General features: G+C 33.5%; 1 protein-coding gene across 1 annotated transcript in view; it reads left to right on the top strand.

Moving 5' to 3' along the window:
• The first annotated feature begins 205 nt into the window (after positions 1-205).
• cdc40 (cell division cycle 40 homolog (S. cerevisiae)) overlaps positions 206-12,798 on the top strand; it is a 13,616-nt gene continuing 1,023 nt past the window's right edge. The window contains exons 1-14 of the mRNA XM_052586468.1: positions 206-406; positions 1,036-1,122; positions 1,204-1,333; positions 1,710-1,796; positions 2,060-2,199; positions 2,279-2,375; positions 2,455-2,594; positions 3,842-3,916; positions 5,669-5,714; positions 5,854-5,955; positions 6,075-6,190; positions 8,229-8,362; positions 10,662-10,738; positions 12,069-12,213. Of these exons, the coding sequence (XP_052442428.1) occupies positions 224-406; positions 1,036-1,122; positions 1,204-1,333; positions 1,710-1,796; positions 2,060-2,199; positions 2,279-2,375; positions 2,455-2,594; positions 3,842-3,916; positions 5,669-5,714; positions 5,854-5,955; positions 6,075-6,190; positions 8,229-8,362; positions 10,662-10,738; positions 12,069-12,213 (1,559 nt within the window). The 5' untranslated portion in view covers positions 206-223. The remainder of the gene's footprint in view (positions 407-1,035; positions 1,123-1,203; positions 1,334-1,709; positions 1,797-2,059; positions 2,200-2,278; positions 2,376-2,454; positions 2,595-3,841; positions 3,917-5,668; positions 5,715-5,853; positions 5,956-6,074; positions 6,191-8,228; positions 8,363-10,661; positions 10,739-12,068; positions 12,214-12,798) is intronic.

Below are 12,798 nucleotides of genomic sequence, written 5' to 3'. Positions count from 1 at the left end.
GGTTTCCTCTGAAGAAGCGTCCTAAAAGATCAAAACATCTAATTATTTCTCTATAATAACTGCCATCCCTTGAATTCAATTTCAGACATATTAAAGTTTAACAAGTAATTTATCTATTTAAATTATAAATATTTGTAATAACTTTTATTCTAAGAGGACGAATTAATTTGCTAACTCTCCTCATCTGTGAGGACCTGCTGGCGAAAGACCCATAACAACAAATATGGCGGCGGCGGCAGCTTCCCTCGTTTCTTACGGCAGCGACTCAGATTCGGAAAACGAGTCTAAATCCGGTACAAGTCCGGAGAAAGTCGACCCAGACGCGCTAGCTCATCTCCAGCCGTTAAAATCTGGCAGTGTAACGTCCATAGCCGTGCTGAATTCCGCGCCCGAGGTCGCCGTTAAGGTAACGTTAAACAAGAAACGCGCCGCTAACGTTCGCCTCAAACAAACAAACCTCAAAATACTTGCTTTCTATGACATATAAATGGTTTTTAGTGAGATATAGTTTTATAAACGCTGACACGGTTATGTATTTACTCTATATGGAAAAAGAACAGTCTAGTAAAATGTGTTTATATTGGTTATTCTGTTTACTCGATCATTAGTTAGCCCTACACAACAACTAACGTTACAGTCGTAAGAGTCAATTTCATACATTATCTGAATAAATCGTCTCTCCATTGATGTATGCTTTGTTATAATCGGACAATATCTGTCTGAGATACAACAATTCGAAAATCCTGAATCTGAGGGAGCAAAACAATCGAAATATTGAGAAAATCATTCAAGTTCATATTACTAATAAAAATGATGTTTTGATATATTTGCGTTAGAAAATGTACTAAATATCTTTATGGAACATGATCTTTACTTAATATCCTAATGATTTTTGGCATAAAAGAGAAATGTATAATTTTGACTCATACAATGTTTTGATGTCTATCGCTACAAATATGACTTCAGACTGCTTTTGTGCTGCAGAGACACAAATATAACAAATAAAATCCTGTTTTGTGTTTTTGTGTCTGTCAGGAAGATGTTATGACCGGGGTTCATCTCGATCCAGCGCTCAAAGAAGTCACGTATAACCCCTCGTATGAAACCATGTTTGCTCCCGAGGTGACTTGATGAAGCGGTTTGTCTAGACTGATTGAGTATAATATGTGTCTTAATCATATCTCTTCTCTCGTCTCATTGCAGTTTGGACCAGCGAACCCGTTCAGATCGCAGCAGATGGCGGCGCCGAGGAACATGCTGTCTGGTTACGCCGAACCGGCGCACGTCAACGACTTCATGTTTGAGCAACAGAGGAGAACCTTCTCGACATTCGGTGAGAGAAGTGCAGCGTAGTTACTTGTGTACAAGAGGTTGCCTCTTCTTCTCATCAAAAGCATGCTTTTATTTGATTAGGAGTACAGCACAAACAGTAAAATTGTGAAATATTTTTACTATTTAAAACATCTGTTTTCCGTGTGAATATCTGTTAAAGTGTAATTTATTTCTGTGATGCTCCGCCGTTTTTTCAGCATCATTACTTCAGTTTTCAGTGTCACATGATCTTCAGAAATCATGAAAAAATGATGATTTACTGCTCGAGAAACCATTGACTGGATGGGTAGCGTTTCTGGTTGGTGTGTGATCATCAGTAGAGCGTGTATGATTGATATCCTGTGTGTGTGTGTGTGTGTGTGTGTGATCATGGTCAGGGTACGCTCTGGACCCGTCTGTGGACACCAGTCAGGTCTCGTCCAGCAGCTACATCGGAGCCGTGGAGGAAGCAGAGAAGAACAAAGGTCTGCTTCACATCATTCAGCATCTTTCTCATCTTTAACATCGCATGTTAAACCCCTCTGTGTCACCATTCAGTGCAGTTATTGAGGATTGAACATTGACATTAAAATAAAACAGTAGCACAACCATTCAATCAAATAACCATTCGGGGTAAAATGTAATATTTTGTTATTAGTGAAATTAAAACTACTAAATCCATTCCAACAGCTTCTAAGTGTGTGTGATCAGAAAGAGCTGTTAAATCCTGCTGTTACTGTCACACAAGGTCTGATGGCGTTTGAGACGGGGGTCAAGAAGTCAGAGAAGAGGAAGAAGGTGAAAGGTGGAGACGCTTCGGACATCGAGAGCTTCCTCGGACCCTGGGCCAAATACCAGGATGAGAGAGACGTGGCCAAACCCTCCGAGGTGAGGCGCTCAGACACCGACTCACTGGAGTACTGGTTTATAATGAAGCTAAAACCTTCAACCGCTGTTATTATGACAGGACGAGAAGAAAGAGCTGGACGAGATCCTGGCCAAGAGACAGAAGAGAGGCAAGAATGAAGAAGAGGCTCCAGCGGAGGAGAAGACCATCCTGCACAGTACGACACACACACACACACACACGGCTAAACGTGTCCGCGGTCTGCTGCTGAACGCTTTCTCTCTCCCTCGCTGCAGTTAAAGATGCGTACGATTACCAGGGCCGCTCGTACCTGCACGTTCCTCAGGACGTGGGCATCAACCTGCGCTCAGCAGACGTCCCGGACAAATGCTACCTGCCCAAGAAACAGCTGCACGTCTGGACCGGACACACCAAGGTACGCCTCACGGGTCTGTGTTTAGGGTTGCGTTACATAGTAGTCATTTAAATGCTATTAAACACAACTATGAAACATACGCAACTGAACCACAATTTATTAACAAAAAAAAAAAGTTTCAGAGTTTTAGTGTTTTTAATTTTTCTGGCCAAAATAATTATTCAAAAATTATTCAAAAAAATGTCAAATTTAATAACTGAAATCATGAAACGTTCACAAAATGACAATTTAATAACAATAATAAATTACATTATTAGGGCCCTACGAAATCAACTTAATTAATTTTTTTCAAATTCCTTTTAATTTTCAGAATTTCTTTGTGTTTTGTTTTTCTGGATTCTGTTTTTATGGTTGAATTAAATATTAGCCATCAAAATGCAATTAAACGAAACTATGAAACATACACAATTGAACCACAATAAAAAAAAAAAAAATATATATATATATATATATATATATATATATATATAATTTTTTTTTTTAATATATATTTTTAGGGCCCTATGAGATACACTTAATAATTTTTTTTTCAAAATTCCGTTTTTATTTTTCTCGTTGAAAAAAATTTGTATTAATTGAAATCATGAAACGTACACAAAACAACAACAATTTATTAACAAAAATTTTTTTTAGGGCCCTATGAAATCCACTTAATATTTTCTCAAATTACTTTTATTTTTCTGAATTTCCTTTTTATTTCTGTTTTAATGTGTAAATTAAATTATAATCAAAATTTAGTAATCTCACAGTTTAAAATGTTATTGCCTAACAAAATCTATTTTTTCTTAACCTTTTTTATTTATTTATTTGTAATTTTATGCTGTAATTCTCTCTGGATTCTGTTTTTACAGTTAAATGAAATATTAGTTTAATTGAAGCCATAAAAGCTATAAAATTCAACCAGCTTATTATAAGGTCCAATTTAATTTTTTCGGAATTTCTTCTTTTTAATTATTACTTTAAGAAGTGCATGCATCTGAATCATATTCATTTGCATACTTTAAACCAAAGTCGTGAATCTCTTGGAGTTTCTGTCAACAGTTTAATCAGATGAAATGCCTTTCTTTTGATCTATTCATCCAAATTTTGCCAGATGCATTTAATAAATAAAGTGAATTCCTTTTTATGACGACATCAGTGACGTTTGCAAACAGTGAGCGTGTGTGTGGCTGGAGTTCATGCTGCTTTAAAAGGCTCTCAGCACACACACACACACACACACACACTGACTCTGCTCCTGTCTGCAGGGGGTCAGTGCCATCCGTCTGTTCCCGCGGTCTGGTCATCTCCTGCTCTCCTGCTCCATGGACTGTAAGATCAAGGTCAGATCATAAGTTTGCTCTTGATACAGTGTTACGCTGCAGCACACGTTACATAAAACTCTTCATCACTTCGTCTTGAGACAGGGTTTGTTCTAATACTTAAATAATAACAGTCAGTTCATCTAATAATAGTTGTAATAATAATTTTACAAGCATTTAATGCAGTGTGTTGGTAAAGCAAAAGTCATTTATTATTATATTGTGCTGTTGTTATTGTTAATAATCTTAACCCTTATGCGTTGTTGGGGACGTTTTCGTCCACTAGGGGGTAAAGTTGAGTCTTATTTTGGCCACAACTTTCTCTGTGTTTGAGCTAATGGTATGATTTTTGGTGCCAAATCTTATTTTGACCCATATTTTGGGAAAATGCTTTGAAATGTTTCAAAAACTCAACGGTACACTGTGGGCAAATTCACTACCCTTTCGAGTTGTTTGTGGATGAAGACATCCACTAAATTAAATTGCTGTAAAAATGTATCAGATACTTTTTTTTCTTTTTTTTTTTTGCATAACTATTAATCAACCTCAGTCCTGATCAAAACTACCAAATTTTTAAAAAAATTCCAAGATTTTAACTTTTTAATTACCAAGTTCATAAATGATGTCACTGATTTGGGGAAAAAAACACACAAAATTACATATTTTCAGTATAAAAAGTGATTGTGGACTGGATATTTTTTTACCTTTTATCACAGTCTTGGGCATGTCAAAGATTAGAAACAAAATTGGCTTTGATGCATTGTTAGTTTTTGTGCAGCATTAGATTAATTTTTTTTCTCCATAATTTGTTGTTGGTGGCTGTTTTTGCCTCATTGACTTCCATTATAACGACATTTTTTGATTGCAAAGCCATGACACCATATAATCATGCATTCTTGATTGTTTGTGGTTTTCCCTTTTGGGAAGAGGTAAAATTTGTTATTTTTACAGTTGATCACTAGGTGGGACCATTAACCCTTTAGATAGGCCTGTGCAAAAAAAGGCTTAGTTTCTGGCTTGTATATGGAGTTATATGGAGTATCGAAAGGGTAGTGAATTTGAACAATCCACAAGGGTTAAATTAAAATTAAATACTCTATTAATTTAATAAATAATGGAAATAATAATAATTATTATAATTATACAAGCATTTAATAAAGTCTGTTGAAAGAATTAATAGGATTTTAATTATTATTATTATTGTTGTATTGTATTGTTGTTGTTGTTAATGACTATTAATGTAATAAAATTAATAACAATAATAATAATAATATTACGGGAACTTGGAATGTTAGAATAAAACAAAATGCAAATGATTGTTGTTAATATTTTGATGACAATGTAAAAAAAGATAATAAAAAAGTTTAGATTAATATGATATTAATGTAATACATTAATGTAATTAAAAAATAATTTAATGTAAATATTAAGTTGGAATAAAAAAATCATGATTATTGTAATAGTAATATTAATTATTATTGTGCAAAACGGTGATTTAGAATAATATAATATTAATATGAATATAATGAGTATACAAAAATGTAATAATTTAAAATGGTTATAATATTAATAATTAGTGTACAAAAATGCAATAATATAAAATGGTCTGTTGGAGTAAAAAAAAAGTTATTAATTCTAGTTGTTATTATGTAAGCAGGTTTAATGAGCGGTCCATGCATCTAAAGCTACTTTTCATGATTGATCAGTGTTTGAAGAGTGTATGCTAGCTGTGTGTAGATCAGAACGAGCTGATGTTGTTTCTGTCTTCTGTAGTTGTGGGAGGTGTATAATGACAGGAGATGTGCACGGACCTTTATTGGTGAGTCTGGTCATTACAGACGCTCTCTGTCCGAGTGATGTGCTAAAGAGCTTTTATTGTTTAGCTGATCAAATCAATGCAGCTTTAGTGAGCATAAGAGAATGAGTGTGGATCTGAGTGAAGTCTGGTGTCTGTGTAGGTCACAGTAAAGCCGTGCGTGACGTGTGCTTCAACAACACTGGCACACAGTTCCTGAGCGCCGCCTACGACCGATATCTGAAGCTCTGGGACTCGGAGACGGGTGAGAGCTTCACACAGACAGGATTCAGAGCTTAATATTGGGCAGATCTGTCTCTGAGATCAGGTCTAGTTCATCGAGAGCGGTTGAAGTCCATCTAATAAACCTCCTCTGCTCCTCAGGTCAGTGCATCTCACGCTTCACCAACAGGAAGGTTCCCTACTGCGTCAAGTTCAACCCGGACGAGGACAAACAGAACCTGTTTGTTGCTGGGATGTCGGACAAGAAGATCGTCCAGGTACCAGATCGAGAGCATGCACACGAATCAGAGCAAGAGCTTAATTGCATTATGAAAGGGACTGGCGGTAGCAAGTAGTTTTTTACCCAGAATGCAATGCTTTGTTCCCCTTAATCAGGTGCAAGTCACATCATTCACAAAATTATATCACGATACATTACTTAATTTCGATACGATACAATTCCGATATCCATATGAACACGATTTTAAATGCCTTTTACCATCACTTTTGATTAATTTTAAGCATTTATTTAAAAATATTATACTGAATGGAGTAGTGTATAATGTTACAGAAGCTTTTTATTTTTTTTTAGATAATTGCTGATCTTTGATTCATCAAGGACTCTTGAAAAAAGTGTTTTAAATATTTATAATCGGCTATTAGGATGATTTGAGAAGATCATGTGACTCTGAAGACTGGAGTAGTGATGATGATGGAAATTCAGCTGTGCATCGTAGAAATAAATTAGAGTTTAATTGATATTCACATGGAAAGTGATTATTTTAAATAGTAAAAATATTTCCGAATTTTGGAGTTTTTGCTGTACTTTGGATCAAATAAATGTAGGCCTGGTGAGCAAAATAAATTTCTTAAAACTGGTAGTGTAGGCTAATTATTCTTATAGATTAAAACAAATGTGCGTCAGCCAGAAAACAAGATGAAAAGTGCTCCGAGTTGCTGCAGAAAACTGGAAGTGCTGGAGGAGACGTGATTTTTACTAAAAATGCAAATTCATTGTTTTCCAGCAGGAGGCGCTTTTAGACTGAAAAACCTAGCGGTTTCCTAGCTCAAATACATTCATATAAAACACCCGCGCCGTGTTTTGATTTTGAAACGTGCAGCACTCATGTTTATTCAATGAAGTAAAAACCCCACAAAAAAATCAGTTTATGGGAAACACTGGTGATGTATATCGAAATATCAGAAATGTTTAAAAACCATACTGTTATTGACAAAAACTGTAAAAAAAAAAAAAAAAACTTGATTATTTTCCAGCCCCACTAGCCTGTATATTTCTATTAAAATCGGCGTATGCCATCTATGTTAATACGATTACGCTTAATGCATTTATGAACTAATTTGCGAATACAGCGTAGTGTTACTTAAGTGTAATTTCAGAGATTTTATTAGTATTTAATTAGTTTATATTTTTGGTTTTCAATTAAGTTAGTTGTGTTTTTAATGTCTATATAATTTTAAAATTTTGAAATTTAGTCGTGTATTTTTTTTTTTGAATGTTTTTTTTTCTAATTTCTATTTTTATTTTTTTATTAAATTAGTTGTCCTTTAATGTCTATTTCCTAATGTCTAAATGTTTCTTTGATTTTTGATTCTTTTGATTTTATCCAGCTTTAGAAATTTAGAACTTTTATATTAACTTTTTAAAAAGTCTATAGATATTTTATTAATATTTCAGGTTTATTCGTTTTTTTGTGTTTGTGTCATTACATTTTTTTTATACGTTTTTATTCTCATTTTAGTAATTTATTTGGGTATTTGTCATTACATTTTTTTATATAATTTTTTGTATAAATTTCAGTTGTACTAATTTAGTTGTGTATTTTTGCCTTTTATATTAACTTTTTTAATTATACATAAACATTATTTAATTTTTTTAGTTTTAGTAATTTAGTTGTATATTTTTTACATTTTAATAGTTTTTTCAATTTGTTTTCTTTCTAATTTTAGTGATTTTAGTTGTGTATTTTTATTATTTTAATGGCTTTCTTAAATGTCTATATAATTTTTATTCTTTTCTCTTTTTTTTGTGTATTTTTTTGTGTACACAATTATAATTTTAGTTTTAGTAATTAAGTTTTTCTTCCATTTTCATTAGCATGTGTGTGTAAATATATATATATATATATATATATATATATATATATATATATATATATATATAGATATATATATATATATATAGATATATGGTAACGATAGAGTTAGTTCCTCTGGTTTTGTTGACTGATGTGGCGTGTGCGCGTGTGTGTGTGTGTGTGTGTGATTCTCTCTGTGTGTGTGTGTGTGTGCGCGCAGTGGGACATCCGCTCCGGTGAGGTGGTTCAGGAGTACGACAGACACCTCGGCGCCGTTAACACCATCACATTCGTGGACGAGAACCGCCGCTTCGTCAGCACCTCGGACGACAAGAGCCTGCGCGTCTGGGAGTGGTGAGGACTCGCTTCATTCGTTTAATTCTTTTCTGAAGCTTTTCAACAGGTTAGGAAAAGGAAAAGGAAAATAAATCAACATCGGCTTTATTATAGTTTACTAAAACTACATCTGAAAATGAAACCATTAAAGGGGTCACATGATGCTTTTTTAAAGATCATTATTTGGTGTAACAGAGTACGTGCTTTAATGTTCAAAAAACATATTGTTTTTGAAAGTACTGTACATTATTGTAAGTCCTCTATGCCCCGCCTCTCTTAAACACGGTATTTTCTACAAAGCTCCTCCTACTGACAAGAGCAGTCTGCTCTGATTGGTCAACTGACTCAGTGCATTGTGATTGGCCGAACACTACAAGTACTCGTTAGCTTTGCGTTAACATTTGGGCAGCATTACACAAATATTTCCACATAGTGATGTAAACATGTGGGGGCGTGTTTAATGAGGTGTTTTGGGGGCGTGTGTGTGTGTGTGTTTTCCAGCTAGTTGCAAAGGCAACATTTTTCATTTGCATTTAGTTTGTTATACTGATATAAAAATGTATAAAATATATACAGTACAAATAAAAATGACAGAGTTCGGAAAATGTAAAAATGTATAGAAATATTTAAATATATTAATAAACAATAATAGTATCTCGGTTATATTAAAATAAAACTGATCAACTTTTGTTCTGTAATCATTTTATTACTGTAATCAATTAAATTGAGAAACAAAAAAAATTATAATCAATCACACTTGTTTATATGCAACTAGATTATTAAATATTTAAATTGCACTTCATGTAGATTTTTAATCAAATGTTTAATGAAATAATTGAGTTGGGTATATTTATATACAGTACCAGTCATATTTACTCTACCAAAAGTCACGATTTTTCATGTTTTTGAAAGAAACAATATTATTATTATTTAAAACATTAAAAACATTTTAATTGTACAAAAAAATTTTTACGTAGTATATTCGTTAAATATTAGCAAACAGGTCACGTAAGAATATAATGAATATGTAATATCATTATATATTTAGCTTGTCTCTAGAATTAATTTTTCTAGCTGAGTTTATGGTAAATGTGACGTTTTTTGTCACAAATGGTTTTATTTAATCGTCTTTAGGACAGTAAAAGCAATCAGAATCAGAAAGAGCAGTGATATACATGCGCTGTAACACGTCTCTGTGCTCTTAACGCAGTACACGTAGTTATCTGAGCCGTGTTTGCTCTGGTTCTCGTGTCTGGTGAGTTATTCTGGGTCCGTCTGTGCTCTCCAGGGATTGTTCTGGTCCAGTTTGGAGGCGTAGATTGAGTACAAACCTCATAAAAGAGAGTGAGATAACGGATTAGAAACGGCAATCTCAGTGTTTCTGAGTGTGTTTAGTGCAGGTCTTCAGTACTGTATGTGGATGTGTTACACTCCTGCAGTTCGTAATGGAGGAAACGCTTTCTTTTAGATGTCTTTGTGGTTAAAGAAACACAAGAGTCATATTTCAGTTTAAAAATACACACTCTTACAGAGCCATAAAACTGAACAGTAAAACTAAATAATTTAAATGCAAATGTTTAAATGTGCCCTTAAAAAAAAACTTGGGGGGAAAAACCTGAACCACAATTCTAAAAATATTATTTTATTATTTTGTAATTAAATAATATGAAATATTCTATGTATCTTGAAAAATTGGAATTGTTTTCTTATTATTTTGGTGCATATGTACTGTGTGAGTGTGTGTTTGTGTGTATAATATATAAATGCTTGGCAACAATAAAAATGTAAAAAATCGCATAATTGCAATTAATCGCATTATCCACAAAACTGATAATACATTCAAAAGAAGTATATTATGAACTTTTTTTCATTTGAAAGTACTGCTATATGATCAAAAGTATAATAACATTTGGTTTGCAAACACTTTAAAAAAAATAAGGTGCTTTTTACACTAGTTATTATTTTGTAAATAAATAATATTAAATATTCTATGTATTTTTAAAAAATGTGAATTGTTTTCTTATTAATTTAGTGCATATGTACTGTATATAGATGTGTGTGCATGCATTTTTTTGTCGCGATAAATCACATTATTTTCAGCGATTAATTGCATTATGCACAACTAATAATGCATTCAAAAGTAGTGTATTTTGCACTTTTTTACTGTATATAGATATGTTTGTGTGTGTGTGTGTGTGTGTGTCACTCACGTTTCACTGCTGGTTATATATTCTCTAAATAGTCGTGTATGTGTCGAATATAAAAATCTTATATGCATTGCATGTTTTCATGTTTTACTGTCTATGTGTTTTTTCAGGGATATTCCTGTGGACTTCAAGTACATCGCTGAGCCCAGTATGCACTCGATGCCTGCGGTCACGCTCTCGCCCAACGGTGAGTGACATCATCACTTCCTCTCTGTGATCAGTCGTCAGACGCGGACGGTTTTCAGTCTGAGTGACAGACGTCTCGTTCTGCTGCGTATGAATGAGTCTCTCTTCTGAGACCTCGGCTAATCGTCGTCCAGTAACTGACTAGCTGCTCAGTGAGGTTAACTAGAACTAGTACAGAATTATTTCCTCTCTTTAGCTTATCTTCAGCTCTGGTTCTTTAAAGAGCTGCTGTTTACAGCCACAAGAACAGCACCTTCGACAAAACAGTATCAAGACTGTTAAATAATACTCTAAATATCGATCTATTTATTTTAATTTTAAAGATGCTTTTTGTGGTTTAGTTTTAACTATACAAAAAAATCTAACAGTTTTAAATGTCAATTTGTCCATTTTAAAAAGTGATTATTCCCAATTTTGTTTTAATTACTAGTTTAGTTCATAGCGACATGCTAATCATGCTAGCAACATGCTCATAGCATGTTAATCATGATAAAAACAAGCTAACGACATGTTAGTAACTTGATTATCATGCTAGCGATACGCTAGTAACTTGCTAAACATGCTACCAGCATGTTAATCATGCTAGAAGCATATTGAGTATCCTAATCACTTACTAAACATCCTAGCAACATTTTCATGCTAATCATGCTAGCGACATGCTGGTCACTTGTTAATCATGCTAGCAACATACTGATCAATTGCTAGTCATGCTAGCGACATGCTAGTAACTTTCTTATCATGCTGGCAGTATGCTAGTAACAGGGTAATCATGCTAATGACATGCTACTCACTTGTCAGTCATGCTAGCAACATGCTAGTAACTTGCTAATCATGTTAACAACATGCTAGTCAATTGCTAGTGATGTTAGCGACGTGCTAGTGACAGGCTAATCATGCTAATGACATGCTACTCACTTGTTAGTCATGCTAGCGACTTGCTAGTCATGCTAGAAACGTTATCAACATCTGTCTAATCGACCGAAATGTTAAAACTTCAGACTTTTACAACTGCTTTAACCCTTTCAGGTCAGGCTTCCTAAAACCTGAAACCATACTGTGTTCTTGCCTTACGACTTCAAATGTTGTATTTTATCGTCTGTGCACGTCTCAATGGCATTTCTAAAAATCGATGAAGAAGAAAGAATCATAAACGTGTTTGAGTCTTCAAATGCAATTATGAATGTTATTTTACCATGGTTTTTAATAGCAAACCGTTTCACATGTGTCATAATTTGCTGGTTTAAAGCGTGATTTATTGTTGAAAGTAACCTGATTAGTGATTCTAGGTGAGCTGTGCAGTAATATCTTGAGGTATCGTGTCATATTCTCAGGGAAGTGGCTGGCGTGTCAGTCCATGGACAATCAGATCCTGATCTTCGGAGCGCAGAACAGATTCCGGCTCAACAAGAAGAAGATCTTCAAGGGTCACATGGTGGCGGGATACGCCTGTCAGGTGGACTTCTCTCCGGACATGAGGTGAAGCTCCTCAAACATTAACGTCCTAAAGAGCTTTTAATTCTTAAAGACCGCAGCAAGATGCCAGATTCATGAGTATAAATGCATTAGTTAGTTTAAAATGTTAATTATTAGATTCGCTGTGCTTGTTTCTAGAGCCGTACAGTTTTGGAGGAAAAAAGTACTTTATCAATATGAAAAGAACACCATAATAATAGTTCTGGTTATTATTATTACTAGTAAGTAAAAATATTAATATTATTTATTAATGACTAAAATTGATATTATATTTCACTAAAATAAATAAAATAATAGCATTGAAGAAAAATACTAATAATAGTAATATTGTAAAATATTATTGCATTTTTTAATTAATTTTGTAAATTTGTCATTGTAAATAAATTTATATTGTAATATTGTAAAATTGCAATACTAATGTCTTTTTCAAACACTTTTTTTTTGGTGGAGCAGTATATTAATAATTACAAATAGATTTTAATATATTTATATTAATATTTTCTAGTTGTTTTTATTTTTCTATAATAGTCTGATAATAAATCTCATTATGATTTGGTTTGATAGATATGAAAAAAATGATATGATTTT

Source organism: Carassius gibelio, chromosome B20, assembly GCF_023724105.1.
Source record: "Carassius gibelio isolate Cgi1373 ecotype wild population from Czech Republic chromosome B20, carGib1.2-hapl.c, whole genome shotgun sequence".
Classification (NCBI taxonomy): domain Eukaryota; kingdom Metazoa; phylum Chordata; class Actinopteri; order Cypriniformes; family Cyprinidae; genus Carassius; species Carassius gibelio.
This window is presented reverse-complemented; position numbering and strand designations above follow the sequence as displayed.